This window comes from Lagopus muta, chromosome 1, assembly GCF_023343835.1.
Source record: "Lagopus muta isolate bLagMut1 chromosome 1, bLagMut1 primary, whole genome shotgun sequence".
Taxonomy (NCBI): domain Eukaryota; kingdom Metazoa; phylum Chordata; class Aves; order Galliformes; family Phasianidae; genus Lagopus; species Lagopus muta.
This window is the reverse complement of record NC_064433.1, coordinates 117,844,243-117,871,393: the sequence shown is the minus strand read 5'-3', so window position 1 is coordinate 117,871,393 and position 27,151 is coordinate 117,844,243. Positions and strand designations below refer to the sequence as shown.

Below are 27,151 nucleotides of genomic sequence, written 5' to 3'. Positions count from 1 at the left end.
GCGTCCCTTATTATTACAATTAAATATGACCAATGCAATGCTCTTCAGAATCCAATATGTTGTCCTTCTTGTCTGTTTGAAGTTTATTTCTCCATCTCATTTTTTATGTATTAGTAAGTGAACAAAGATGACATGAATAAAGACTACTAAGCATACTCTAAGACTGTTTAGATGAGTTTGCAGCTTATTTCTGTGTTTTGCTTTTTTTTTTTTTATATTGTTATCAGGTTAATCTACTCAGATATCTATTATTACTCTCCTGTCTGGTTTTAATGTTGGACATTAGTTTGATTTTCATGCTTGCATGGTCAGCTGGAAGCAAAGTGGAGTTTCTGCTGATTTTCTGGAAACAAATTATTTTTTTCTGACAATCAAATACAGCACGGTTGAAGAAAAGCAGGACTGAAAGAATTCAGTCCTTTTTAGATCTAAAAATGAGCAGATATAACTCATGGAGAATGATGTTTATTGTGCTTTATACTTTTAACAGTATAAGAGTAACTTGCATTGCTGGAATATTTAGGGTATTAACTGAAGCTTCTTCAACTTAAAATGACAGGAAAAGCACAGCATATTAAGTTGGATGAAAATAATTGCTCCAATTTTAAGAAATCCCTTGAAACACTTGGAGACCTGCCTGTTTTCTTTATGCACTAAATATTTTTTTCTTCGTGGAATATATTACTCTTGCATTGCTCCATTACCAGTGAAAATGATGAGTTCCAGTGATACCTTAGATTTTCTGTTAGTCTGAAAGTGACACCCTTCCTCAGTGTTTAATGGATATTCAGCATCCATTCAACTGTAAATGGATCCTAGTTGTTTTAACTATAATAACAAGACTGACTTCAGTGTTTCTTCTCAGGATTCTCCTGCCAATGGACCAAGAGGTCTTTTTGTGGGAGATATTGTCACTAGTCTACAAGACTGCCCAATTTATGGTGTAGAAGACTGGAATTCCTGTCTGGGAGACTTTTCGCAGAGATCACAGATTGGCTACTGTATAAATGCAGCCACTCTACAACAACTAAGCTTTCCAGCTAGAGGTATGGTTTTAGATACTCTCTTCAATATTTTATATTGTAATTTTATCATGTCTTAAAAACTACTTTGTATTTAGGGTTTCTTAGTGGAGACAGGTGTCTCATAAATTGAGCCTGATAAAGATATGTCTTAAGCAGTGACCAATAGGACTTTTCTTTTTGTGAAATACAAAAGCAGGGAGGGGATAGATAAAATAATTTGTCTTGTCTTTCAGTCACTCTGTACAAATGTCCTGTATGATCTGAATAATGAGAGTTGCCTTTTCAGGATATTGTATGACTTGGTTATTAGCAATTTACAGTTATCTCCTCCATTTTTGGTTCAGTTATATGGATAAACTCAGTGATCTTTTGCATCTGTAAATTCTATACATCATCTTATTGCTTTGATCAGCATGACATTACAAATTGTGTGGCTTAACCCAATGATGTGCTTTATTATGGCCATTTCATCTGATGTTTCTCACTAAAGAGGTTTTATGTTTCATTTGCTTCTTCAGCCTCACAGCATCTTTTCCCATGAACTCATATTTGTCTGGACTGCATATATTGCTTTTAGAAGTCAGTCTCTTTTCTTCTGTTTTCATTTATACATTAAAGTTCTTGTTACTACAACAACTTATCCCAACAAAGAAGAAAAATGTGAACTAAACTAAGTTAGAACAATAAACAAAAATTAAGTAGAACAAAAATGAGCAGTTGAGCTAAATTGGCTGAGTGTCTCAAGACATGCCCTACAGCTCTCCAGTGTTTGATTTATGGATGCATCCATGGAGACTGAATTCTGGAGGTAAGGGGATGCAGCTGGGCAAAACCTGTATGATGATACTCAGAGCTAGAAAATTGTCGCTGCCTTTTTTTCATCATAATGGGAGTAAACAGGAGGTTGGACAAGCCAAGTACCCATGCTTTTTGATGCAGTAGAATTCTGACGTGAGATTGAAAAAGTAGGATTTTGAATTTTTTAACACGTAAGGAAAGTAATCTTACAGATGAAACTAAGATAAATATTTAATATGGAAACTAGTGGAGTACAGGTAAGATCATGCTTTTTGATATGTAACAGTTTGGATCATCCCTCTGAAAGTGAGGGTATTTCTGGCAAATGTTTTCAGCTGGGCTGGGATGGCAAGTAAGAACCTATCCTCAGATGCCATAGCTATATATTCTGAGATTCTACTGTTCTCTGAAATGTAATTGCAGAGTCATGGATAATAAAACTGACTATTTTGCACCAGAATCGGTGCTATTTAGATTAAAATAGTAAGGACTTAATACTAGAGACTTAACATTGCATCCAGCTCGGTTGCTGAATTATGTTAGCAGTTCGTCCCATTGCTGCATTCTAATCAGACCAGTCTGTCTGCATTTTCAGAGCCTAAGCCTCCAGCAGTAAGAAATATTCCTCTGAAATTAAATGAACTCCTTTCATTCTGTAGTAGCTGTCATTTGTCAAAACCTTGACAGTTCACAACTAACATAAATACAGAGTATCAATAAAAATGTATATAGCAAATGGACCCTATCTATTTGACAATAAAACAAATGAAGGATAAACTATTTGAGTATGAAGCTACACAAAAAAAAAACAGTACCTGAGGGACATTCTTGAAATTAAAAAAAAAGAGCAGTGTTTTCAATTTAGTTTATATGGGAACTAATTTCATGGTCATTCACTATTCAAAAATATCTCTGATTGCTTTAGGGTACTTGAAGAAATAATTGTATGGTACTGTGCTCACACCTGTAAGCCCCAGGCATTATGGTCCATGTTAATGGGCTGCTGTTTATGCAGCATTAAATCAGCAACCAACATTTCAGGCATGATCTACCTAAGGAAAGATCTGCAGTGTTGCTGTGACACAGGTTCTTACAGTGACTATTCAATTTCTTTCTTTTTTTTAACTGTTAGATTGAATTAGAATTTAAATGGCATAGAATGGAATAGAAAGATCCTGTACTAGCTTTTAAAGCATCATTTTTTCACTGCTGCAGTTTTCAGGGCTCAGAATGCTTTCAGAACCTGAATCTTGTAAAGGGCTTTTACATTTAAAATAAGACACTTTGAGCTTTGGTTATTTCAGTAGTCTGCCAGTGAAATTGTTACAATAGCTGACATAAATTTCTATGCCAGCCCTTAATACAAGTTGGAGGCAATAGCTAAAATATTTTTTTTTTCATAGAGCTCAGAAGTAATAGATCCCCTAGATCTACTACTAGATCTCAAGAAGATTATTAAGATGAAAAATTCAGCACGTGGGATGATTGAAATCAGACGATATTCTTAAGGTGGTATTTTTAGTTGCAATGAACCATGGCTAGGCTCTGTGGTTTCCTTTAGTTCTTGAGGGCTACAAAATGGTTATTTTATTTAGAAACTCTGATTTCTTTTTCGGAATTTTCTATACTGTAATACTGATCTTTTTCTCTTATGCTTCTGTTCTTTAGTTTATAGAAGACTTGATGGCACAGTTGAATGTTGTAGTAACAGTAGCCTCACAGACATTTGCTTTTCATACAACAATAACTTGGACAGCCATCGGGTAAGTTATTTAAAGTGCTTATTCTGCTAGGTAAATTTGAAATTTAAATGAAGTTAGAAATATTCACTAACATGTATGTAGCATGCTCAAGTGCTTAAGAATACTTCTAGTTTGCATTACAGGTATATGTGTACATTACTTTCCCCCTGTATGTCTTACGAGTCAAAATATTGTAATTTTTCCCATGATCAGGCAAGCAGCGTCTGGAAGAAGCAAAAAAGATCTTTTACCCCTCATTCATTTAGGCAGAAAGACACTTCCCCTGTCTTCACCATTTGATGCAGAATATTGGTGAGAAAAACAACTTCTGAGAAGAGGGCTACATTTTGTATTTTGGAGCTTCAGTCTTTAAAGGTGGTGAACACTACAGGCAAACCAAAACACCAGACTATCTGTTCTGTTATTTTCTGTGAAGTTGGCAGTGCTGTTCACCATTTAAAATTAAAACCATGTAAGTCAAGATTGTGGAGATTAATTTTTTCAACGTTGAGGCCTTCATTTGATTCCTTTTTTATCACACTGATTTTCTTTAGCTTATGGAAACATCATAAGTTTCCCAGTAGGATTTTGCCTTAGTGTCTTCAAAGTATGGAAATGTTTCTTAAAATGCATGATCCATATTGACAGTGACGGAATATTTTTAACAGTTCTGTTTACAATAAGGAAGAGCATGAGTTGCAACTGTGTAAACTTTTCTACAGGTGCAAATTTGTTATTGTTGCAACCTGTAGGGATAAATATATCTGCTATATTTTCAGATTCTCTGATTGTAAACTTCCCACTCCAGTGTCCTCTTGTTGTATTTAGGCTCCAAGAGTTGAGCATGGACCAACAGTTTGCTTGAAATGTGATAGTGGCTGGGAACATCCTGGAGTTCAGCAGTGTTTGATAAATCATTGTTCTACTGAGCTTTGATGCTCTTATCTGGTACTTAGGAACAGTGACGAAATAAAAGCATCCAAAATCCTGTGACTTATGTATGTCCTTAGAATGGCTGTGAGTTTTTTTACAAAATAAATAGTATTTTCAGTGCTACAGAGCAGTGTTTGAAAATGTGCTCCTTCCTCCTAAACAGAAAAGAAAGAGCTTGTATTGAGGTTAATGCAGAGCATCTGCCTGACATACATGTATCTACAAAGCAATGTAATTGTCAGGCTAAGAAGCAAGAAAATCCTCTTTTTTCTTTCCCAAGGCAAACAATAGATGAAGAACTTTCCTTGCTTGTGTTTAAGAACAAAAGGAAAATTACCACGGAGCTTTTAGGAGAGACGTGGGGAAAAACAATTTCCTGTTCCTTTCTACTGTTCTCTGTTTGGCCGGTGGCATGCAAGAAAGATCTGGTCTTTCAGCCTGTGGATGAATGAGTATTACATAGGTAGGACCAGAAACATAGCACTGCATCAGGTGCTGTGTTCATCCAGTAAAAAAGGCCACTTAGCAACGACATGGCTTGAGCGAGGTGGTTTGCTGCTTTCCTGAACATAAGATTTTGTTCAGCCAAATAAGCTTTTAGATCAATGAAGGCTGAAACCTCCTAACTAGGTAAGTCAGTAGTTCATTGATGCAGGCTTTGTTTATTAGGAATCCCTGACTTATGTTCAGGTGCCTTGATTTTTGTTGTGCATGTCAGCTTTTATTTGGATGCATGTAGATCCTCTCCACCAGAAGCGGAATGAGAGGTTGAATATGTAACAGGTGAATGTTCTGTGGGATCTGGAAAAAAAAAGCCTAAACAATAATCCCTCAGATTCTAGCCCTTTGTGAGCTGGTAACATATCAATGAGACCTTTGTGTTGATTGAAGAAGGAATATATGTACATATATTACCTTTTTTTTTCTTTTTCTGTTGTGTTGGAAAATACCTTAAGTTGTTATATCTGCCCTTTGCAGTATGCCTGTCTGCCTGCACGAAAAGTTATCGAGGCCAGCAAAGTTTGTCGAACCAATGCAGACTGTCAGAAGGACTTTGTTTCAAGCTTTTGTGTGACTCCTTCTTTAGAGAATCAAACAAGACTAATCAGGGTAAAACATCCACCCCATATGGACATGCTGTTTGTAGGACACCCCATGCACCTTCAATACACAGGTTTGTATAACTTACTAAAGCAATCTAACAAGAAAGAGTTCTTGTATGGTTTACTTTTCCTGGCTGCTTGAACAAGGTCTTAGAGCACTTGTCAGTCAACGTGTTTAATGCAGAATCCATTTCTTGTTACAGCCAGTGGAGAGACATGGACTTCTCAGGCCTAAAATGAAATGTGCACAGTGCAGTGAGTTACGAAGGTAATAGAAAACATATGTGATATGAGATAGCTGTTTATTCAGAAAAGTATGCAAGAGCTATTACTGTCGAAGATCTCACTGAGTTTAGTCATGGGAACTAGGCACCTGCATTTTGCTAACACATACAATTCTCAAGATGAAGTATTGTGAAATCTCCAGGGCATCTTGCTCCAACACCTTGCTTGGAACGTTAGCATGATTGCCTAAATCACACCCAGTATCCAAGTATCTGTGTCAGATTCCCATGACTACTAAGCCACAAGTGCAATCAAAACATGGCTTTTTCCTGTTTTTTTTTTTTTTTCGTTTTTTTTTTTTAAGTGCCCTAAATTAAGTAGCTATAGCAGTTCTCTATTTTGAAATGGACTGTGGCTCTCCCTTGGACAAGCTTGTATCCTTCTGCCAGGTATACAAAGAAAAGGGAGTTCTGCCACTGGAGCAAGAATGGGAAGAATAAACAGACTGATATACATGCTCACTTAGTAGCTTGAGTGGCAGTTTGAATATAAGCTTCATATACTTAAATACTTTAAAAAGAATTAAGTATTTAAAGTACTGTTCTTTCCTTTAAAGAACTTGTCTGTTCCTCACAGACAGGCTCACAGGGAGAGGTTTTGCTTCAGGCATCTTGAAGTACCTCCTTAGAGAGGCATTATGCTTTTCTGAATAAGCGTTAGAATGTGATACAAAAGAGCTTTAGAAACAGTGATGAAATCTGGTTGTGTAAACATATTAGCGTTCTTGCATAAACATATCTTTAGTTAATCTGCTAGTTTTTATCTTTCTGTGCTGGTATTATTTTGATACTCGGTGAAAAATTAATTGACTTCTATTTGTATGCACTATACCCTCATGTAAGCACAAAATGCGATCTCTCAATTTGTTATTTCTGCCCTCTTGTCATTTAGGAAGAAAAGCATTCAGCTGTGTGACATCAACACACAGTTCTGTATTTGACATCTATTCCACATGCAATCATAATTTGTAAGAATAGTGTTTGATAATTAAGTTCCCTTTCTCATTTCTGGCTTAACAATACGTACTCTAACAATTGATATTGTTCTCTTCCAACATGTTGGAACAATGGAATTTTAGTCAATGTTTCCTATTAAGTGATAGTTCTGCTGAACAGTCAAATCTGTTAGTTTTTCAGAAAGGAGAACAGTGACATTGAGTTCATATAGAGAGGCAGTTCTACTTTAAGAAGTTACAGTGTATTTACAGAAATAGAACGTTAAAATATTTTCTGTATCTTGGAATTGCATATCAAATGTGTTAATTTGAAAGCTAAACAGTGACTTTAATACAAACTTTTAAAAACACCAGAGCTAAAGGATCCTGGGCTGGGCTGGGCATTAGGTTGACTAGTGTACCATCACAGGTTTACATGCATTCCAGTGAAACAACATCTAAATATTTCAGGCTTACTTTGCACAGTATTGGATTAGGGCCTGCAATTTTTTGTTTTCTTTTTCTTTGATTTTCTAGAGTTGATGATTGCAATATGGTATGTTCGTTTGATTTTGGGTTTTGTTTTTGTTTTATAGTTACGGAGGACAAATAATTTCTTTCTTTACTGTGCCAACTTTGAAATAGAAAGAAATTTTAATCATATTCCTCATTTTTTAGTATAATCTTTTTGCTTGCCAGAAACGTTACATTTTAGAATAATGCTACATTTAACATACAACCAAATATCAAAGTAGCAGAAATGTGTACTTCACTTTTACTTTTTCTAGTAATGCCACTAAAGTTATGTTTCAAAAATATTAAGATAGTGTGTGTATTGTTTTTTGTTTAGGCTTGCATTGCTGTCATGATAGTCCTGATTTATTGAGGAGCTGTAATTATCTCATACTTTCATTCGAAGCCAGCTTCAGGATCCAGTATTTATAAAAATTTATATCCTCATTAGCTACTTACAAGAAATAAGCTATCCAGTTAAACCTTCCACTTTCTGCAAAGTAAAATATTATTTAAAATATATTTTTTGTTAATGTGGATTAACATCTTTATTTAGCTCTTGTTTCTAATATAAAATAACTGTTAACAGTCACTCCTAAATTAACTTGTAGTGCAGGAAGTCTGGCTGAAACTGGGGGAAAAAAAAGGAATTATTAGTGTGGACATATGGATTAGTCTTTTGAATTGGCATTCTCTCTGTAAAGAGCATCTAATGTTATCTAATTTAAATTTATGTGTAGGTTTAATTTGCGTGGTATAACTCAAGACTTTCAGTCTTTGCTTACTGCAGGCTTATTATACTCTAGGGGTTCTCCTTCTGTTGGACAGATGATGATATGCAAGGTTGAAATGGAGATCCCCTGTCATTACTGCCATTCAGCTTTGCAATATTTCTTCTTTATTTTGAATGTGTGGGGTTCTTTTATTCCTTCATGTCATTTCTAGTGTTGCAAAATCTTGGCTTCCTTCTCTGGTTCTTGTTGTTTGGGCAAAATCTGAAGGCTAACATTCCTGTTTGGAATTCACACTGCTTGAGGGAATGTTACGGTATCTGCATCGCTCATCAGAAGAGGGATCAACAAACTGCAAGGTTTCCTTCATGAAAAGAATGTGGAACTAACCTTCAAGATGGCTTCTCCAAAATGGGACCACTCACCTACTTCTGCTTCATCCAAGCCTTCCCACAAAAGCCACTTTCTAGCTTTTGGAGGCAACAACTGCCATAATCTCTGTCTGGAAGAGTTTGATTTCACTTGTTTTAACTTTTAACATTTGTTTCCTTATCATTAAGGATGATTATTCTTTGCTTTCTACCCTAATGTGAAGGGCTACATGCATTGTTTTTGTGGACACCATACAGAAATACCTTATGCTGTAGCATGTGTTTTTTTTCTCCACAAAGAGATTTTTAAAAAATCTTTGATCCACCATTGTTAATACCTTCAATCAGTTTCCCAACCCTTCTAATTAAAAGTATGTCCTCTGTACAGTCTTCTCAGTACTTGCAACACCATCCAGCATTAGCCAACAAAAGGCATTTTAATTCCAGGTCAAAGAGTCATTCAAACCAAGTGGGGAAAGCAATGACTGTTCTTGCTCACCCAGCTTTGCTACTGTTTTCTTCTTTCCAGCAGTGCCTTTTGAAGACAAGCCTAGGAAATTTCCATAATTTCTATAACTTTTCTTGGTAAAGGAAAGGCTTGTTTCCTGCTGTTAGATTTGGTGTACTACATCCCTTACTTCATCTTACAGTGTCTAGAGCTCACTCCAGCAACTTACTGAAGAGTTTCTTACTGTTTTGGAGAGCAAGCTTCAGCAGCAAATTTTGGAGGTTTGATCCATGTTGTCTTAGAGACAACAGGCAGTTTGTTGTATCAGTTTGTTGGATCAGTGAACCATTCTGATGATGATACCATTAGGTATTTGTCAAGAGGCAGTCAGGTTTTGCAAATACAGTATATTGCAGTGTGTCTCTTTTGAAACCTTTGAATATATTGTATTTTGGCTCATGAACAAGAAATCTGATCAGATGTTCTGATACCAGCCTTCAGCTTAATGAACTGTTTGCCTTGGATATCACTCGACTTGGATGCCTCTGGTTTTCTGAGCTGGATGATGTCCAGGATTTCTGTCTGTATGTTCTTCACTAAGTAGTCCAACAGACCTTACCTGCTCTCAGATCCCCTAAATCAAAGGTCTTTCTTCAGCTAAGGTAAGACTGAACATGATTTTCAAACCATCTTGGTCCAGATGAGACAGTTTTTGTATTGGGAAGTTCTCTGATTGTTGCCACACCAAAATCACTCTATTTTGGGCATCCCATGCTATTAAGGTCTCCCCATCCCACAGTGTGCTTCCCTGTGGTACTCATTAGCCCTTCTGGCTCATCAGAAGGGCGCTATTAAGAGAAGAAAGCATGCTTATCTGACTGAGCAGACTAATTCTCTGCCTGGTGTTCCTTTGGAACTATACTCTTCCCTTTGTTCTGGTCTCCTGGAATTATTCATTGAACCTGAAGAAATTTGATTTCCCTCTTAGTGAAGATACACTTAGCAGCAGTAATGCTATATTATGTTCTAGCACTGCGATTTCCATTGTTCTCTTAGTCTGTGGTTTTAAAATGTCTAAAAGGATGGGTTCAACTGTTCCTTTCCCAAGGGATGCTTGTTTTAGAGTAGGACTTGAATTTTTCTTCTCGGAACTCTCATTAATCTGTGCTTTGAGCACTTGCTTATTTCTGTGGAGACAGTATTTCTTATGGTGATAATTTTTGCCCACATTGGTAGGGGGAATTCAGGCCACTGGTTTGCCTCAACTCTGTGCAAAATTATTCTTTAGGGACAGAGCAACACTTGCATTTACTGTGGTAAATTCTTAAGACAGTTTTCTAATTCTATCTTAATTTATCTGAACTTTTTTGCTCTAGGGATAACTTCACTGTGCTAGGAGTGGAGTTTTATGGTAGGAAGGGAGTCTCTCTTTTAGCTGTCAAAGAACTAAGGCTTTAATACAGTCCCTGAGGCTGACAAACACAGACAACTGTTTAATTTGAAAGACTGTGTCAAGATTACTTTTGAGAAAACCCAGATGGAGCATCCTGGTACAAGCCGGGTGCACTCTGGGGGACTTCAAGCTACCTGTTTTCTTTGAGGAGAAAGTCTCTCATATGCATTTGACCTGCAGTCAACTGAAACTTCATTTACATCTTTAAAGAAGTTACAGTGCCAAAAGAGTGCTTCAAGGTCATGTGGATCTTGGCACTGCAGTCTTCCATACTTTATATGAAGGATGCTGAGTCTCACACCCGGGTTTTTATGTTGTATTTAGTTACATCATGGAATCATTTTAAGGTATCATTTGAAGACAGAAGAAGAAGCTGTTTATGCACTGGCTAACTGGTGTTAAGAAGTGCAATGCACTGTGCATCATTTCCCAGCCTTTACTTTCTCAGAATGACGCTGGATCTGTGCTCCCTGTTTGTTTCCCTTCCATGCAATATGAGCTGAGCTGCAGAACATGAGAATTTTCTGAAAGAAAAATATTTGGGGGGCCTTGAAAGAAAGAGCACATGTGCACCCAACAGTATGAATGTATGTGTATATATATATATATATATATATATATACATATATGGACTGCATATGTTAAAATTCCTGGTAACTTTAATCTCCTTTTACATGTTTCGTTGTTTTTGAAAAGAGCTTAAATTACACCATATGGTCTTTATGAGTACAGATGTCCTCTTGTCTCTGAAAATACATGTCTTAGATCTACTTTTACTATAATAATGCTGAATGTATTTTGTGGAGTGACTTTACTATGTTAGTATGTTTAAGAGAGAATTAATAGCTGCACTGTGTCTTCTAAAACCAAAATAGAACAAGCAAAACCGTATTTAGATTGGTTCTTTACCCTGGAAGAAATGTCATTTCAAATTGATTGTTCAGCAAAATTATAATCTAGAATTCACAATGTTAAATTTCTGGAATGGCTTTGATTTTTTATTTTTTTTTTTATTTTTTTTTTTTTATTTTTATTTTTTTTGTCTGTCTTTATATTTTCATTTCAGTAAGTCTCAGCAGTTTTGTACCACGACATAACTTTCTAAGCATCGATCTGCCAGTGGTGATAGAGACGTTTTGCAAGTATCCTTTGAAGTATGTTTGTTCTTTAAAGACAAGAAGGAAGCTGTATAGAATTTGGTGACCCTGCAAAATTTCAGTTGGCTATCATTTTAGACAGGATGCTCTGAAACATTTCTGTAGAGTTTTGACATATTTATCCCATCTCTGCATTGATTATTGTCTACGTGCCAAGCCTCAAATGCAATCTCCCACTTCCTTGTGCTTAGCAGGATATTTTTGGTCAGCTTTTTTTTTTTCTTTATTATTCCTTGACAGTGATTTTTAGCAGTTTTGACAAGAAAGTCAAAGTAATCCTGAATTTATGGCAGGACAAATGTTATTGCTAGCTTTGCTATGTCAGAGTTTTATTAAAACCTTTCGTGAGCCATCATGGTCAACTAAGTGATAGAGTATATTTGTTCATTTTCGCTCTTGTTGATAGTGGTGGTTTTTTTTTTCATCTTCAGTAGAAAATTTTTCTGTTTAAAAAGCAGAGTAATAGTGCATTTAAACATGCTTATTAATGAATGAGATTGTATATATGCACAAATAAAGGCTAATGGGCTTGAATATGACTAATCTAAGAATGCTTAGCCTTAGCAAGGCTTTACCAACCATAGAAATTATCTACCCTTACTCATTTCACATGCACTTGCACGCAGAGAAATTCACTTAACTTTTCTGGCTAACAGTTAAATAGGAGGGAGGCCAGATTTTCGATCATATTTTAGCCGTTTACTTACTCCAGTAAGGGAGTGCTTTGGAAAATATTCCTAATCATTATTTCATACTTAGATCATAGCTCTATAATACCTTCTTACCTCAGGCATAATGTCAGATCTATAACCTTGCTCCAAAACCACACAAGGCAAGGGAGGAAGATGGGCATATAAAGCATGGTTTTGCTGTCTCCTGCTCCTATCTAAGTTGTGAAAAGGACAGTATTGTTAAAGCATCCAAAGCTAACGCTTGTTTTTCACTTAAAAACATGAACTGATAAGGGCAGTATTCTGAGCCATTATGTTATGGTGTAAAATTCATTGTCCTTATATAATTTCCATGAAATAGAATGGCAACTTAATGTTTCTCCCTGTACACTAGATATAAAAAATGTATTTTTTTGTTGATTTTGGTTTTACATTTTCTTGGATTTTATTAATGGACCTTAACTACTGTCAATCAGATACCTAATTTCACTGTCAGGAGCACTGGCAGTTATCAATGCTGTACCCTGCTTCGCTTTGGATGGTCAGTGGATATTAAATTCTTTCCTGGAAGCCACTCTGAGCTCCTTGATTGTAGAAAAACAAAACAGAGAGCTTGTTGGCTTTTTAATTTTGCTTGCTGGGAGTACGCTTTTGGCTGCCAATGTTGCACTCGGACTTTGGATGGTTACAGCACGATAAGACACCGGATATTCATCAATCCTTGTATTACATGGACATAATGAATCTAATGCCTTTTAAAACTTGTTCAGTACTCAGATTGAAATAATTCCCTTAAAATGACACTGAAAGAACAATCACTAGAGGCTCCTGATGTAACTTAAATCTGTGCAGTGTTGTGTCTGTGGTCTTGGGAAGAATAAGAGAAAGAAGCAAGAACCTTTTAATGTACCACTTAAGCACTGTATTAATTTCAGGGAAGTTCCATTGTAAAACTTCACTGGAAAAACCTGATTTATTAACTTAAATCTCAGAATAAGGGAATTATTTGGCCTCAGACATTTGTAAAGTGGAAAGAGAAAACACTTAAATCTTATAATTTGAATAATGTAAAAAAAAAAAATGTGGGCTCTGATTGTTTCTCAGTCAGTGTTATCTTGAGTGCCTGTTCTGCTTTTTAATCTGGTGTTCTACCAAATGGGACTCTAAGACACCTTGAAGTCTTCTTCTCAAAATGATGTAAAACTAAGTAAATGGTTGCCATATATTAATGAGAGAGAGGCCATATGGGTTAGTATCTTTCCTTTACAGCTGGCCAAAATGACTGGAAGCATATTGTCCTCAGGATGTAGAGGGGAAATGCCAGTGTCTGTTGAGAATGAGGTATGTGGCAGGATAACAAAGCCCAGGTGTCTGTGTTACTTAGGCATTTGGTTGCATATTACTCTGCACAGCTGAAGATTTCATAAAGGCAATATTTGTCAACAATAGCTAGACCAGTAACTGAAATTTAATTTTTCAGTGCTATAGAATGCTGTGCAAAATTATTGCTGAGTGATAATATTTGTGTCCTTTTACTCAGAAAATAATACTGCATACAGTTAAAAGTGAAATCTGTTGTTTTTATAGTGTCTGTCTTCTGATGCTATGCATGCTGTATGCCTGGTAACTCACTGACATTTCTCTGTCTTTCAATGGGTTGCTTTCCTGTGCTGTAATTGAAGTGTTGTTGAAGCTGCTCTGGGATCAGGATTGTTTAGAGGAAGAACATGATTCTGAATCTAAGTTTTCTAACACTTGGTTTTGCTTTCTGAAGTTATTGTGGACCATGTATTTGTTTTTAAATGAGCAATGGAAGAGGAAACTGTTTTGCTGACTCGAGTATGTCTGACATATTCTGAAGCCCTTTAAATCTGTAATGTTTGGTATCTCAGTAGGATTGTACACTGACCATTGTGTCCTCCTATTTTGTATAAATCAGATTTATCGAGACACTTGTCTCAATACAGGCTTATATTTCAAATAATGCTGCTCTGGTTTGGAAGCCTACATATTTGAAATATGGAAATTTTGGAAAATTATCTGCAGCTTGTATCTCACCCAGTGCTCCCAACAGGAGCTTCTGCAGCTCAGAGTTCCTTTAAGGAAATGGCCTTTCCATTCATGAACTTAAGTGGAAGATAAGTTAATGGGTAATGGCCTGCAGGGATTGTGAGGCATTCATCATCAGCTAAAACACATTATCTTGGTGCTAGAGCCATAAGGGTAATTTTAACAGCAGGGTTGAGCCCTATTCCTGGTGCTGCTGCATGGATACATAACTCTGATATTAGCTTTTGCTTACCGATATGTTACGGTATTTTTGCATAGTAGCCTTTGCATAAGCTGGGCCTCCTGAATTCAGCTTTGTGGGATGGCAGGCCCGTGCCTCTGATTTTCAGTTGTTTAAGCCTAGGCATCTGAATAAATCCTTCAGCCAATTCAGTGTGAGTTGGTCCTCCTGGGGACTTCAGAAGTCATCAAGTGCAGGAAAGGAAAACAGAACTATTACAAACTGCCAACTGGCTTCTTAGGAGCCGCCAGGAAAAGCCTAGATCATTGTCACTTTCAGTAGCTTGCAGAAGATTCAAAGTAGCAGTTTCTGATGTGCCTTTCTTCCCTCTCTCCATAAGCAGCAGTGACATGAGCAGCCTGGTTCTTACAGAGGCTGGAGCTAAAGTTATGTTCTAGAAGGCTGTTCATTCACCTAAGTAGCTGCTTACTAATCTGAGCTCTTCTTTTCAAGCACCATTCCAGTTTCCAAGCACCATGCCAGTTTCCACTGTCTCTGTTTCTTGTCCAATCGATAGTGCACAAAATGATTTGCACTCTAGTGCAATTTAATAAGACCAGATATATTAGCTTTTCAAAAAAGATACTGTTTATGTATCAGAGTTGTAGAGCTATCTTAATTTCTAGAGGAATAACAAATGCATCTATAGTGATTTCAAAAATATCCAATGAAAAGCATTTCAAGTTTGATTTATATATTCATGCTGACTCCAGCTGCTTGGGATGATCCGTTTTGCATAATAACTCCTCCTGGAGATCAAAGAGAAGTTGTTTTTAAATAGTACATACATTGCATCTACTATATGGATGCTAGAAGATTGTTCCTCGTCATCTAATGTGCTACAAAACATGATTTAACAAATGAAAAATCCTATTGATTTCACTTTGTGATCTCTGAAAATCGAACTTGGACTACGTTGAATTTCAATCTGAAAGTTTTACCTCATAATCAAAATGAGGGTAGAGAAGACTTGTTGATCATGGCTTTACCAAAAAGAGACAAGCTAGTACACTGTTAAGGCCATGGATAATTTCTGTGGTAGAGATCAGTGATGTAAGGGTTTTAAAATAATTTATGGGTCTATTTCTCTGTTCTACTGCATGGGGTTTGATTTAGGTAGGCGTAGGTACTTTGAATCAAGGGTTTAAGCAAACTGAGATCACTTTGGTGACCCAGCACGTACCTTAGATTAACTGTGGAAAAAGGTAATGGCTAAGGTGGACCATTCTCTGAAGAAAAAGTTGTTTAGTGGATCCATTTTATTATCCTATAATCTTAATGTATGCATTGCATTCTGTAAAGCAAGTGCCATTTTTTACCTACACACAGTTATTGGAATGGTTGGTTTTGTTTTATTTTGTTGCTACTCTATTTTTTTGTTTGTTTAGCAAGGGAGAACACAGAAGGGCACATCATGTTCTGCATGATGCCTTTTCATTCTGGGTTATTTGCAATGTTTCTTCTATTTATATTTTTATGAAGACTAAAAAGCAATCTTTCTTTAAAATGAAATCTTTTTCACTTCTCATAATTAGCCTCCCAGAATAGAGCTTATTCTGTAATAAAGAATATATCGATATTGTTATAGGGGTTATTTTCTCAAGTGTAAAACAGAACGCTCTTAATGATTGGATGAATGCTAGTATTTATATATATACAATTTTAAAAAATCTGTATCAGATGGAAGAAGTAATGTCAACATTGGGAAGTGTTGTACATAGTTTTTACTTGAAAATTGTCAGAATTCTATAATTGTAATCAATTATTGTTCTGATTTGTTGTTTTTATTTTAAGGAGACTTTTTTTTTTTTTAATATCAGCAAGGACTTCCATAGCATGGTCTCATAATGCATGGTGTGACAATGATGACGGGTAACTTCTTAGAACATAGGATGTTACACGCTCATTGCTAGCTTTGAAGTTAAAACCAGCTTGCTTCCTTGTAAGTTAAATCGAAAAACTTTGCTAGGGAAATTGCAGACAAACCTGCAGATTTTTCAGTCCAAAGTTATGAGCTGGATGAGCTGGAGTGGAAAATGTGTTAACTCGCTCTTTCATTACAATGAAACAACCAACTGTATTGACAATTACATTTTTAAGTGGTCATTCTAATTTTTTGTCTATGTGTGTATATACAGAAATACATATAGTAGATACATACAGAGCCACAGTTTGTATTGCTGCTTTTTCAGAGATAACAGAGCTGTCCTCCATATTCCACAATGCAGGTATTTTTCTTTCTCTTTATGAATTCCCTGACTCTTTCTGGATTTTAAAACTGGAGCTGTGCTCTCCTCCCTTAACTGATCTGTAGGGATTTCTTACTGAAAGACATGTGATGGACATAATGTAACCACAGCTGCTTAAGTTTGATTCAGCTGATGTTCAAAATGCATTTCCTGCTTTATGAGAAGCCTCAGCTATAGGCACAGTAAATAAAGATTTCCAAAGTGGTTAAAAGAGGTCAAATTTAGAATCTATCACTCTCTCACTGCTGCTGTTTGTGCTATTCAGAATGATAACTGGTATGAATGAGGCTGTGCAGAATATACAGAAGAAATTTTAGAAGGGCAGACCTTCCTACGGCATCAGACTGTCCCAGGTTTCTTGATTACCTTGCTAAAGGATGTATTTTGTTCAGTTCAGAGTATCACCAATCCAAGTTTGCCATTTCCTACATGTTTTACAGAATGATGCCATATAGCAAGTAGTTTCTAGGTGGTGTTTTGTTCTTTTTTCTTTTTTTCTTTTTTTTTTTTCTTTTTTTTCTTTTTTTTTTTTAATGATTTATCTTTTGTCTGAAAGGTATGAATTTGTATCTGGATATCATTTGTGACAGATGAAGAAGAGCTATGAAGGTTTATGTAGCCTAAGCTGCATTTGTTTTAAGAAGTTGTGATTTTAACTCTAGAAATGCATTTTTATTTGGAAAAAAAAAGCATTCCAGACACTTGCCTTCACATTAATTCCCACAGGTAGTCCTGTCTCACTTTGTGAGCAAGGAAGCTAAATGTAACTCAGGTAAGATTTATTATTTTATACCCTTTTATCCTGAAATGTGTGTAACACTGCATCCAGATTTGTTACCTATTGTGGCTGAGTTACCTGTGGTGCATTTGCTGTAATTAGTGAAGCATCTGGAAAGCGTTGTTGTAGGGTCTGCCACCAACAGTGAACCCAGTGTGAAAGGATAGGAAGAAGAAGCAAGATAAAACACTGCAATTCTGTTCATTGCATTTGCATTGGCATGAAACATGGAGGAAAAACAAACAAACAAACAAAAAAAAAAAAACCACCCCAAACCTTGTAATTAACATTTCAGAGCATGAAGATACATCTACTGGCCCTTTGTTAAATCATTCAATGAGCGGTGCTCCAACTTCTTTTTTTTATACTTTGTTGGTCCATTAAGTATGCACTGAATGAATGGATGAGGTATTTGCAGCTTACTGAGTAAAAATGGTCTTGGATATTTCTCACCTGTAGATGTTCATCCAGGGTTTGTTTTGCAGGTCATGCTGCAATTGACCTTCACTGACAATTAGTTCCAAAGTTCAAAGGCTATTTCCAAGTCATCACAAGAGAAATGTAGTTTCTTCCTTTTCCAGTTGTGTGTTAATGTTTTTAATTCCTCTTTTCTGTCCAGAACTCTGGTTTTAGTTTTCATATGCTCTTATCTGAAGTCTGCCAATGGAATAGGTATTGTTCTGAAACCCACTGATGTTTTTTCCTCTGCATAGCCTTATTTCTCATGCTGACTCACAGCTGTGGAATGTTAGATTTCTAGACCCTTTGTTCCCACTATGCATTGTTCATGATCACTTTTAAAAAGAAAAAAAAAAAAAAACTTCATTCTGAAAATGTCAGTTAACAAATACTATGTAGAACTTTGAATAATGTATTGTGTTTTTTTGTTGTGTTTTTTTTTCTCTGTTTAATCAACCAAACAATAAGTATTGTTTTCTGTGTATGATAAATGTATCCTGCAAAGAAATTCATTGTTTGATTGTGAATGTGCTTAAATCTGTTTTTAAAAATAAGGTAAAGTGACATAATTCTTTATTTATGGCAGTTACTATGTTCTTTCTCCTACATTCTTAAGCTCTTCTCATACATAATCTGTATTCTCTATCTGGGTACCAAAAAGCTTCCCCACTACTCTTCTTAGTACTTGACCACCTCCTAAAATTAATAATACTGCCAATTTGCTTTTTCTTACTTACCAGTTTATCACAGTAATAGTTAGGTTTATACTAGAAGTGCATCCAGAGGGACATCTGCACACTGTTCCTGAGCAAAGCTAACTTTACTGTAATGTGCCCAAGGTACACAATGACCATCTTCTAGGAGCACAACCCTCAGTCTTGGCTACCTCCTATATAATTCGTCTCTTCTTGCATTGTGGACTTCTGTTGGCTTGTTTTATGCTGAAATATTTGACATGGGATGCCGTCATTGAGGTAAGTGGAACCCCTTCTCTGGGTGTTAAGGCCAGTCTTATGCAAGGAATTTAAATCTCAGCTCTTTGAATGACATTAGGATGATGCTATGTGTCACAACCTTTAAGTTGTATGTACAAACGAGTGCAGAGCAGGGCATATATCCATACATAGCCAGTTCTTGCTGAGTTCCCCTAGGTATCCAGATGCCATCAGAGGCTGTGCTAGCACGGCGTCCCCAGAGTGTTCAGCCTTATTTGGAGATGAGGCTTTTTCATTCTTTGTCTTGAGCAAACTCATCTAGAGATAGATAGCCAGGTTATTTGTACTGACAACTAAATTGTCCTTTGTTGCTTATTGGACAAGCAGTTACTTTATGCAAGCAAAGATGTTTCAGCAAGCACAGCTTTGTTCCCAGATAACAGATTACTCTGGGAAATAGGCACAAAGCACAAATCACAGACCCATTGGGAGGATTTCCTAGATAGGCTTGTGTGCAATTTTCTCAATTCTTGCACAAGGAGATGACTTTTTTTCTTACTGATGTTTAAGTTTCGGGTCAACAGTTCATTTTTTTTCTTCAACATTTAATTGTCTATGGTCCTGTAATTTTTCAGTTGATTTTGATAATGTTATCTGATTATGTTATTATGTGTGTTCTGTAGTCTTGAATAAAGTCAGTGATGTATTCATGGCATCACAAGGAATGATGCCTTCATCACTAATATAATTTGGGGATAGGAGTACTCTATCAATGTGTCTCATTTCTAGCTTAATATAGTTCTTTTTTCAGTGAGCAGAAGTATTCCTAAACATGTTTAATGTGGGGGGTTGAAACTAGATGGTCTTTAAGGTCCCTTCCAGCCTATGACACCAAGTTGTGTGGAAGTGTGGATCTGCCTGGGGGTAGCGAAGCCCTACAGAGGGATCTGGACAGGTTGGATAGCTGGGCTGAAGCCAATGGGATGAGGTTCAACAAGGCCAAATGTGGTTCTGCACTTTGGCCATAACAACCCCAGGCAATGCTACAGGCTTGGGGCGGTGTGGCTGGAGGACTGTGTAGAGGAAATGGGTCTGGGGGTATTGATTGATGCTCGGCTGAACATGAGCCAGCAGTGTGCCTGCGTGGCCAAGAAGGCCAATGGCAGCCTGGCTTGCATCAGGAACGGTGTTGCCAGCAGGAACAGGGCAGTGATTGTCCCCCTGTACTCAGCTCTGGTGAGGCTGCACCTCGAGTTCTGTGTCGTTTTGGGCCCCTCACTGCAAGAAAGACATTGAGGCCCTGGAGCGGGTTCAAAGAAGGGTGACAAAGAAAATAATATTCACGAAGTATAAGCAGCAGAGCAACTCAGGCTTCTGCTAACTCTTACCCTTTCTCTATCTCTTTAGCCTCAAACGGATGTGGGTCCATTGTTTACCCATTGTTTACTCTAACACTCAGGGCTGCAGTGTTGTTGAGATTGTATTCAATGCTCTTACTAATTCTGCATCTCATTCTCTGTATCTCTAATTATTTTTTGGCATCTACCTTTTTTTAGTCTCTTTTAAATGTAGCAGTGGCTCGATATTGTCTAACCACCACTCGTGACAGTCTTGGAAACACATGGTTGCACATCTTGTTTCATTTCCCCCAAAAGGAATCATTTAAATGAAAACGAGAAACTCCTCTCCTCCCTCCTCCCCCCCCCCCCCCCCCCCCATTTATTATCCTTTTTACTTGTTATTGCACTGGGAAAGTACCTATATCTTTGTCCCTTCACAGCTCTATGAGGATCTCTATTAAAATATTACCTGATATTTTTTTTAAGTGTATATTCCTCTGAGCCTTTTGCATTTGATGCAGTTACCCACACAGACATCTGGTGTGGTCTGAGATATCCTAAGGTGTTCTTAGGTTGGTAATTTGACTTGGAACAAGGTTCAAGTTTTGATACTCATCCCCTGCTTGTCTCCATTTGTCTTCTTTTGGTTTGGGTTGGGTTCTGTTAGTTTCTTGGTTGGTTTAGGTTAGGTTCTGTTGGTTTCTTCTAAGACCTATGCATGGGGCTGGCAAATGAGGCTCTATAGGAGATCAAAGACATCCTGGACCAGCAGCTGGATACTAGGAGGGCTACCTGAGGGCATTTTGTATCATGCCAGATGGTTACATGTGGGCAAGAAAACAAGCCTGACTGATCATTTCCTTGGATTTCTTTCCTTTTTGACTCATTAATTAAATTGGAAAATGGGGCTTGAGTGACTTTTATTTGACATATGTCCAAGGTTTTCTAATTTTGCACAGTAATGCTATTCATAGGAGTTACAGGAAAAAAAGACATGCATTCTCCTGCTCTGGACCTTAACCCTGGAAGCAGCAAAAAATGAGTACAGCAAGAAAAAGGATACTTTATTTTATAAAGAAAATACTATTTATCTCCAGCTATGGACTAGCAGACATGCACAGACCTACAGAGGGTGAAAGAGACCAGATGGAGATAAGGCTGCCCTGGGAGAATGCTACAGCACTGTGCATGGCTTCTTTTTTCCTTGAAGGATCAAAGAAGTGGAGATTCAGTTAGGAATGGGGTAAAATCAGGAAAGGAGTGTTGCAAGGAGAAGTGGTTTGTTCATTTACAGTATTTTTACATCCGAAAAAGCATGCATATCTCACAAAGAGAGCATAATATCAAGCATTTCTAGAGCCAACTTGCAGATAGCACTGATGGATTTCCATTGCTGGCAGCTACATGCCATGCACTAAGGCCAGGGAGATGATGAAAGCCTGTACTTCCCTGGTGGTTTAGGATGTCTAACTAGCTCTGAGGGCTGGCGCCCTGCTCGCTGTGTATGGATTGCACCTGGTCACTCTTTCAGTAGCCTGACTGTGAGATTGGAACTCTTCTCCTCATTCCTTCTCCTGCACAAGTTGACCTCACAGGTGCAATTACTCAGAAAAATTAATCCACTTTTACAATGTTTAGCCCCTTGGCTTTATTTTCACTCCTGCAGCTATTTGAATAACTAGCATAAATGAGGCCGAACCACCTGTATCTCTATCATCGCTGCACGATCAGCAGTTAGATTATAAGCACACATTGCAAACCACACATTCCTCAGTACTTACCACTGTTTTTACCAACAAACTTCTTTTTTTTTTTTAATAACTATTTGCTGTTCTTCATTTTCTTCATTACTTATCTGGATATGAAAATACCAAAAGCAGTTCTGAAGAAAGCAGAGTAACTTAAAAAGGGATTGCTTTTAGCATGTGTAAATGGACTGGATTAAAAAAAAAAAATCTATATAATTTCAAAATGTGATATTAAGTATGATACTAAACGTGATAAATTACTCTGTTTGCCTATAAGTGGTTCTTCTGGTTCCTCCCCTGTACTCTACCAATTCAAATGCAAATTACATCTTTTATAGCTGTGGCTGAAGACATTAGGGATACAGCCAGACTGAGTCCAGATTTGGTGAACTGAGCTCATCACAGGAACAGGGAGAAAAACTTGATAGGGAACGTAGCTGACTGAGAAGGGAATCAGGAAACCAAACGTATGGTATGGTGAAACAATGGAAAGAATCCAGGAAATGAGTGGCCATGAGGATTAAAAAAAACAACAACAAAAAAACCCACCAACTTTTATTATTAATTACAAATGCATAAGAAAGTAGCTTGAAAATCTGCCTTCGTCTAGATCAAAAGCGTGCTTTGAAATGCAAAACATATCTTTTTTCTTCTGCCACAGATCTGTATGTACACATGGATGCTAATTTGATAAGGATTTGGTTAGCTTCTGCTAGTCTTAATTATTACCAGCTTAGATAAAAAATGATTGCTAGTGGCCTGAGAAGGCTGTGAAATACATAGGCTGTAGCTGCAGGGAAGGAAATGGTTTTGTCAGGTCCATAAATAAGAGCTTGCAATGAAAAGAAGTGCTTGAGCAGCTATGTGGGGCCATCTAGCTGGGCAAGCCACTATGCTATATGTTCCCTGTGTGACCATCAAATAGGAAGGGCTGAAATCCTAACAGTGAAACTTGCCAGGCCTTATGCAAGGAATCCCAGGTTGGGATAGTACTTGCCCTGAGGCTAATGGGTCTCCAGAACTCTTCAGCCCTGCCTCTACACGTGTCCGGCCTGCTGCAAAGTCTGGGGATGAAGCAGAAAGCATGTCTTTAGTGTGAGGGTGATGGACAGCTTGTGGGGTCATCTTCTAGGAGATAACTGAAAGCCACATGGTCATGGTCCTGGGCACCTGCTCTGGTTGTCCCTGCCAGAGGAAACAGCCTACGGAGATCCTTGGCACACTTTGGTCCTAAAGGCTTGCTGAATCTTTTGCTCTAGAGGCTTAACTGACCTGTTCAGTGCAAAAGCATTCCACAAAATGCAGAGTGGTTACATCTGCTGCCTGCACAGGTGAGAATGGGATACAGCAGGTGGAAAACATTCTGGAAGTGATCCAAAACCTACTCAGTGACCCACTGTTCAGACTGTTCATATAATGACATTGTCAAAACAACAGGCGTGGCCTAGCTATAATTCATAGGACAGAGCTGTCTTCAGGAAAGTTGTAAATTCTGTGTGATTCTTGGTTGTTTGCTTTTTAACCATGCTATTCATGACCATTACTGCTAATATCATGCAGCAGTGTGAGTGGGATGCTTCCCCTACAGTAAGGTAGAGACCACGTGAGAATGAACTTGTTGGAGAGGAAGAACTGACTGATATTGTCAGTTTTGAAAGTTTGGGGAAATGGTTACTATTATTTTAAAGAGCAAAAATGTTTTAATATTTGAGTAACCATTCTGTTTTTCTCTAATATTTATGAAATACCTTTTCTCTATCTAAAAAACTGTAATTCCCTTACCAGCTTAGACCTTGATGTGAGGAGAAACTGTAGCAAGCTCAGTCCTGATAAAAGTTTGCTGTTCTCCAGTTGAAAAGAAAGTCATCTCTCTTAAGAACAGCCTAAATAACCAGGCAGTCAGACATACAAAGCTAGAAATTTCTGCTCGTGCATCCCAGATTTTGGAACGTCATGCTGTGAAGTCTGACACTGCAATCAGATTGATATACCTGGCTCACAGGTCTGAATTAAACCAAACCTGTGTAATAAGCCCTTACGATGATGCTCACATGAATATACAGCCAAATCACGCATGAGTAGTAAGGCTGTTATCAAATGCAAAATAAAAAAGACTCCATCTATCCATGCTCACCACATATGCAATCCTGCTACACTGAGGTCAGTGGGAAAGATCTAGTTCCTGCATGGAGAACAATATCGAGTTTTAAAGTGAAAATGGAATAAGATGACCCACCAAGTGAAGAATGGGATCTGCCACAGAAGAAAAATAGTTTGCTTCCCAATTTCTTTAATTTACAGACTGAAGCAATGATCTTCTCTTGCTTCTCTTGCTACAGTTAATTAGTTTTGTAATGACCCTCATCTGTGTGCTGCAAGACAGTGGTCTGTTCTTCAAAGCACATCTTGTAAAAGTTACAAGGTCACGAAGCATGAGGACATGGCAGTCAAATTGAATCACAGTTTTCCCTGCTTTGGACTTTAACAAGTTTTCAGGGCTCTAGGTCTTCTGGACGTGGTGCTCAGAGAAGAGGAATTCAGGGACTTACTCACACCTGGCCAGAGTCACTCACTTTAGTCATCTGGATAACCATCTCCTCCCTCTATAGCCAGTAAAGAGATGTCATCTGATGAGTACTCACATGTAAGTGCTTCCCTCCCAGTGTACTATTAGACACAGCCCAAGTACTGTAGTCTAGTAATAAAATTGCACTTCCTACATATGCATGTATCATTAAAACCACTGAAAAATGGAACCATAGAATTGTTCAAGTTAGAAGAGACCCTTAAAATTGGACCACCTGGTCCAACTCCCCTGCAATGAACAGGGACTCCTACAGCTGCATCAAAGTGCTCAGAGGACCACTCAGCCCGACCTTGAGAGTCTCCAGGGCTAGGGCATCCATTACCTCTCTGGGCAACCAGTGCCAATGCCTCACCACAACCATTCTAAAAAACCTCTTTTTTACATCCAGTCTAAATCTCCCCTCTTTTAGCTTGAAACCATTGCCCCTTGTCCTGCCACAAAAGACCCTTTTCTCCATCTTTCTATAAAAATCATAGCCGAGGGTTAGAAAGCCAACATCCCTGCTAGAGCAGGTTACCACTGCCACATTCACTACAAGTGTAACTGAATTTACAACTTCCTGCCTTCTGCCTTTCCCAGCAATGTCTCCATCTTGATTTCATCATCTCACTAACAAATCCTGAACCACTTCACAGAGTTACTCGTATCTGCCTTCTTTAGTCAGTAAAAATTCATTTTTTATATGAAAAAGTAAGAATTTCTCAACAACCTATTTCTACACAGTCTGGGAGGAAAGAAAGAAGGAGAAAGGCATCTGTGAGTTTTACTCCTGATTTTAGGAATAATATTTGTCAACCTTTCTGTTCTTTATATCTTTTTAAAAACTGTGACTGTGAGGGGATGACTAAGAAGGACTGTTCATAGAACTACAAGTCAAGGCCTAATTGCATTCAGTTGGCCAGCTGTGGCATCTATTTGAACAGCTGCACTTCTGGCTCGAGTTTATAAGCTGCTTATATATACCAGTATTTATGCCTTCATACAATACCTTGCTTAATGCTTTATCTCCCTCAAGGGCATTGGGGAAGTTAGGGCAAAACACAGATCCTTGGTGAAAAGCAGTTTGCTTTAAAAGGAAAGAGGTTGTTGTTTTGTTTTTTTTTTTGCAGTGAATATGCACCATATAAAGATTTTTTAATATTTTGCCAAAGCCTCTTATTGCCTTTATTTGAACTGTAAATTCTCTAGGAGGAAATTCTCTCTTCCACTGTGAGGCTGTAACTCAGTTTGGAGAATGTGGCCTCCAGGTACTGAAATGAGGATGGTTCAAGAGTGGTGTGCACTGGAAAGATTGGCTTCCGGAATAGAGAAATTCGCCCTTAAACATGATCTCTGTCACACAGCCCAAAGCCAAATAGCAGTAAGCATTTCAAAAACTGATTCTGACAAGAAGTCAGCAAGAGAACAGGCAAGCAAGAAAAGGAGGTTGCAAACAGCAGAGAAATCAGAAATCACTGGAGTGAAAAAGGACTAGCAGCAGGAGAGGATGTAAATGGCTGGCATCAAACTGCATGAATTATGGCCTGGGAAAAGAAGATGGGAAGCAGAAAGATCTGAAGACAAACAGAAAAGTCTAGCAAATGACTGCAGAGTTTGAATGATAGACCAAGAAAGTTCCATTGATTTCTAAATAGCAGTTCAAGATGTTAAGAAGAATGAAAATATTAGGGTGAATTAGGTATCAGAGATATAGACAGAAGGGTGGCAAATGAAAAGATAGACTGGCAGAGGGGAAATAACTGTCGGAGCATTAAAGAAGATCTCCAGTGAGCGAAGATATTAAATGATGATCATGCAAAAGAAAGAAGTGAGAATGGACCTGAGAACACAAAATGTTCAGAGCAGAAATGGGAAAGATTACTGAGGCTTGATAAGGGTTAAAGAAAGGTCAGACAGATTTTCATCGCTTTTCCTCCATGCAGTGGCACCTCATCTTGTTTTGTCTTTTTACCTCCTTGTCTTCCTGGCTTCGATTTGCACCACAGTTGTGTGACTTGTTTCTAGCAGATGCTATTTCAAGCAGTTTGAAATGCGACCTCAGGTTTTATGGCAACCTTTTCCCTACCCACCACCTCTTCTCAAGCCATTTCCAGTTCATTCCTGCCACGACTGAAATGCTGCATGATAGCATCTTTGCAAACCCCACAAGAGCAGCAAGGGGCCAAAACAGAATCTCTGCATCTTATTGCTTCTCAGTTTACATTTTTTAAAGTCAGTTTAATCCCACATACTTAGTCCTGTAAGCAAGCAATTTTAGAAAATTAAATAGGAATTTCCCTGTGTGTTTATGGCATGCTCATGATGATAGATTTGTGTTTGCAGTTAAATATTTCCCTGCAGTGTTTACTGATTAAACATTCAAGGCACACAGGGAATGTGACTGTGGGCTTGACTGCAGGCTTGACTGCAAGCCAGCTGAAGAGAGAAGATTTCATTGAATCAGCTGGTTTTTAGGACAGATAAAACAGTCCAGACACTGGTTTGCAAATAAATGTGCACATCTCTATATTACCTTTTGAAGAGGGAGCTCTTTCTTTTATGGACAGGAGCATTTACAAGCTATTTAACTCCTAAATAACTTGTAAATGGAGTATGGAGCAG

At 37.7% G+C, this 27,151-nt stretch overlaps 1 protein-coding gene across 2 annotated transcripts in view; it reads left to right on the top strand.

The window, feature by feature from the left end:
- The window catches only part of MBTPS2 (membrane bound transcription factor peptidase, site 2), a 33,626-nt gene extending 17,080 nt beyond the window's left edge, over window positions 1-16,546 (top strand). Inside the window, exons 7-12 of one of the 2 annotated variants that reach the window (XR_007378914.1) lie at window positions 866-1,046; window positions 3,492-3,586; window positions 5,477-5,672; window positions 5,805-5,869; window positions 11,403-11,478; window positions 12,641-12,666. Coding sequence is in view for 1 of the 2 variants with exons in the window: in XM_048955296.1 (XP_048811253.1) it covers window positions 866-1,046; window positions 3,492-3,586; window positions 5,477-5,672; window positions 11,403-11,478; window positions 12,641-12,863 (771 nt within the window). In the remaining variant the exon portion in view is untranslated. Of the gene's footprint in view, window positions 1-865; window positions 1,047-3,491; window positions 3,587-5,476; window positions 5,673-5,804; window positions 5,870-11,402; window positions 11,479-12,640 lie in introns of both variants that reach the window. The other variant, XM_048955296.1, reaches the window with a different exon arrangement.
- Window positions 16,547-27,151: the final 10,605 nt, after the last annotated feature.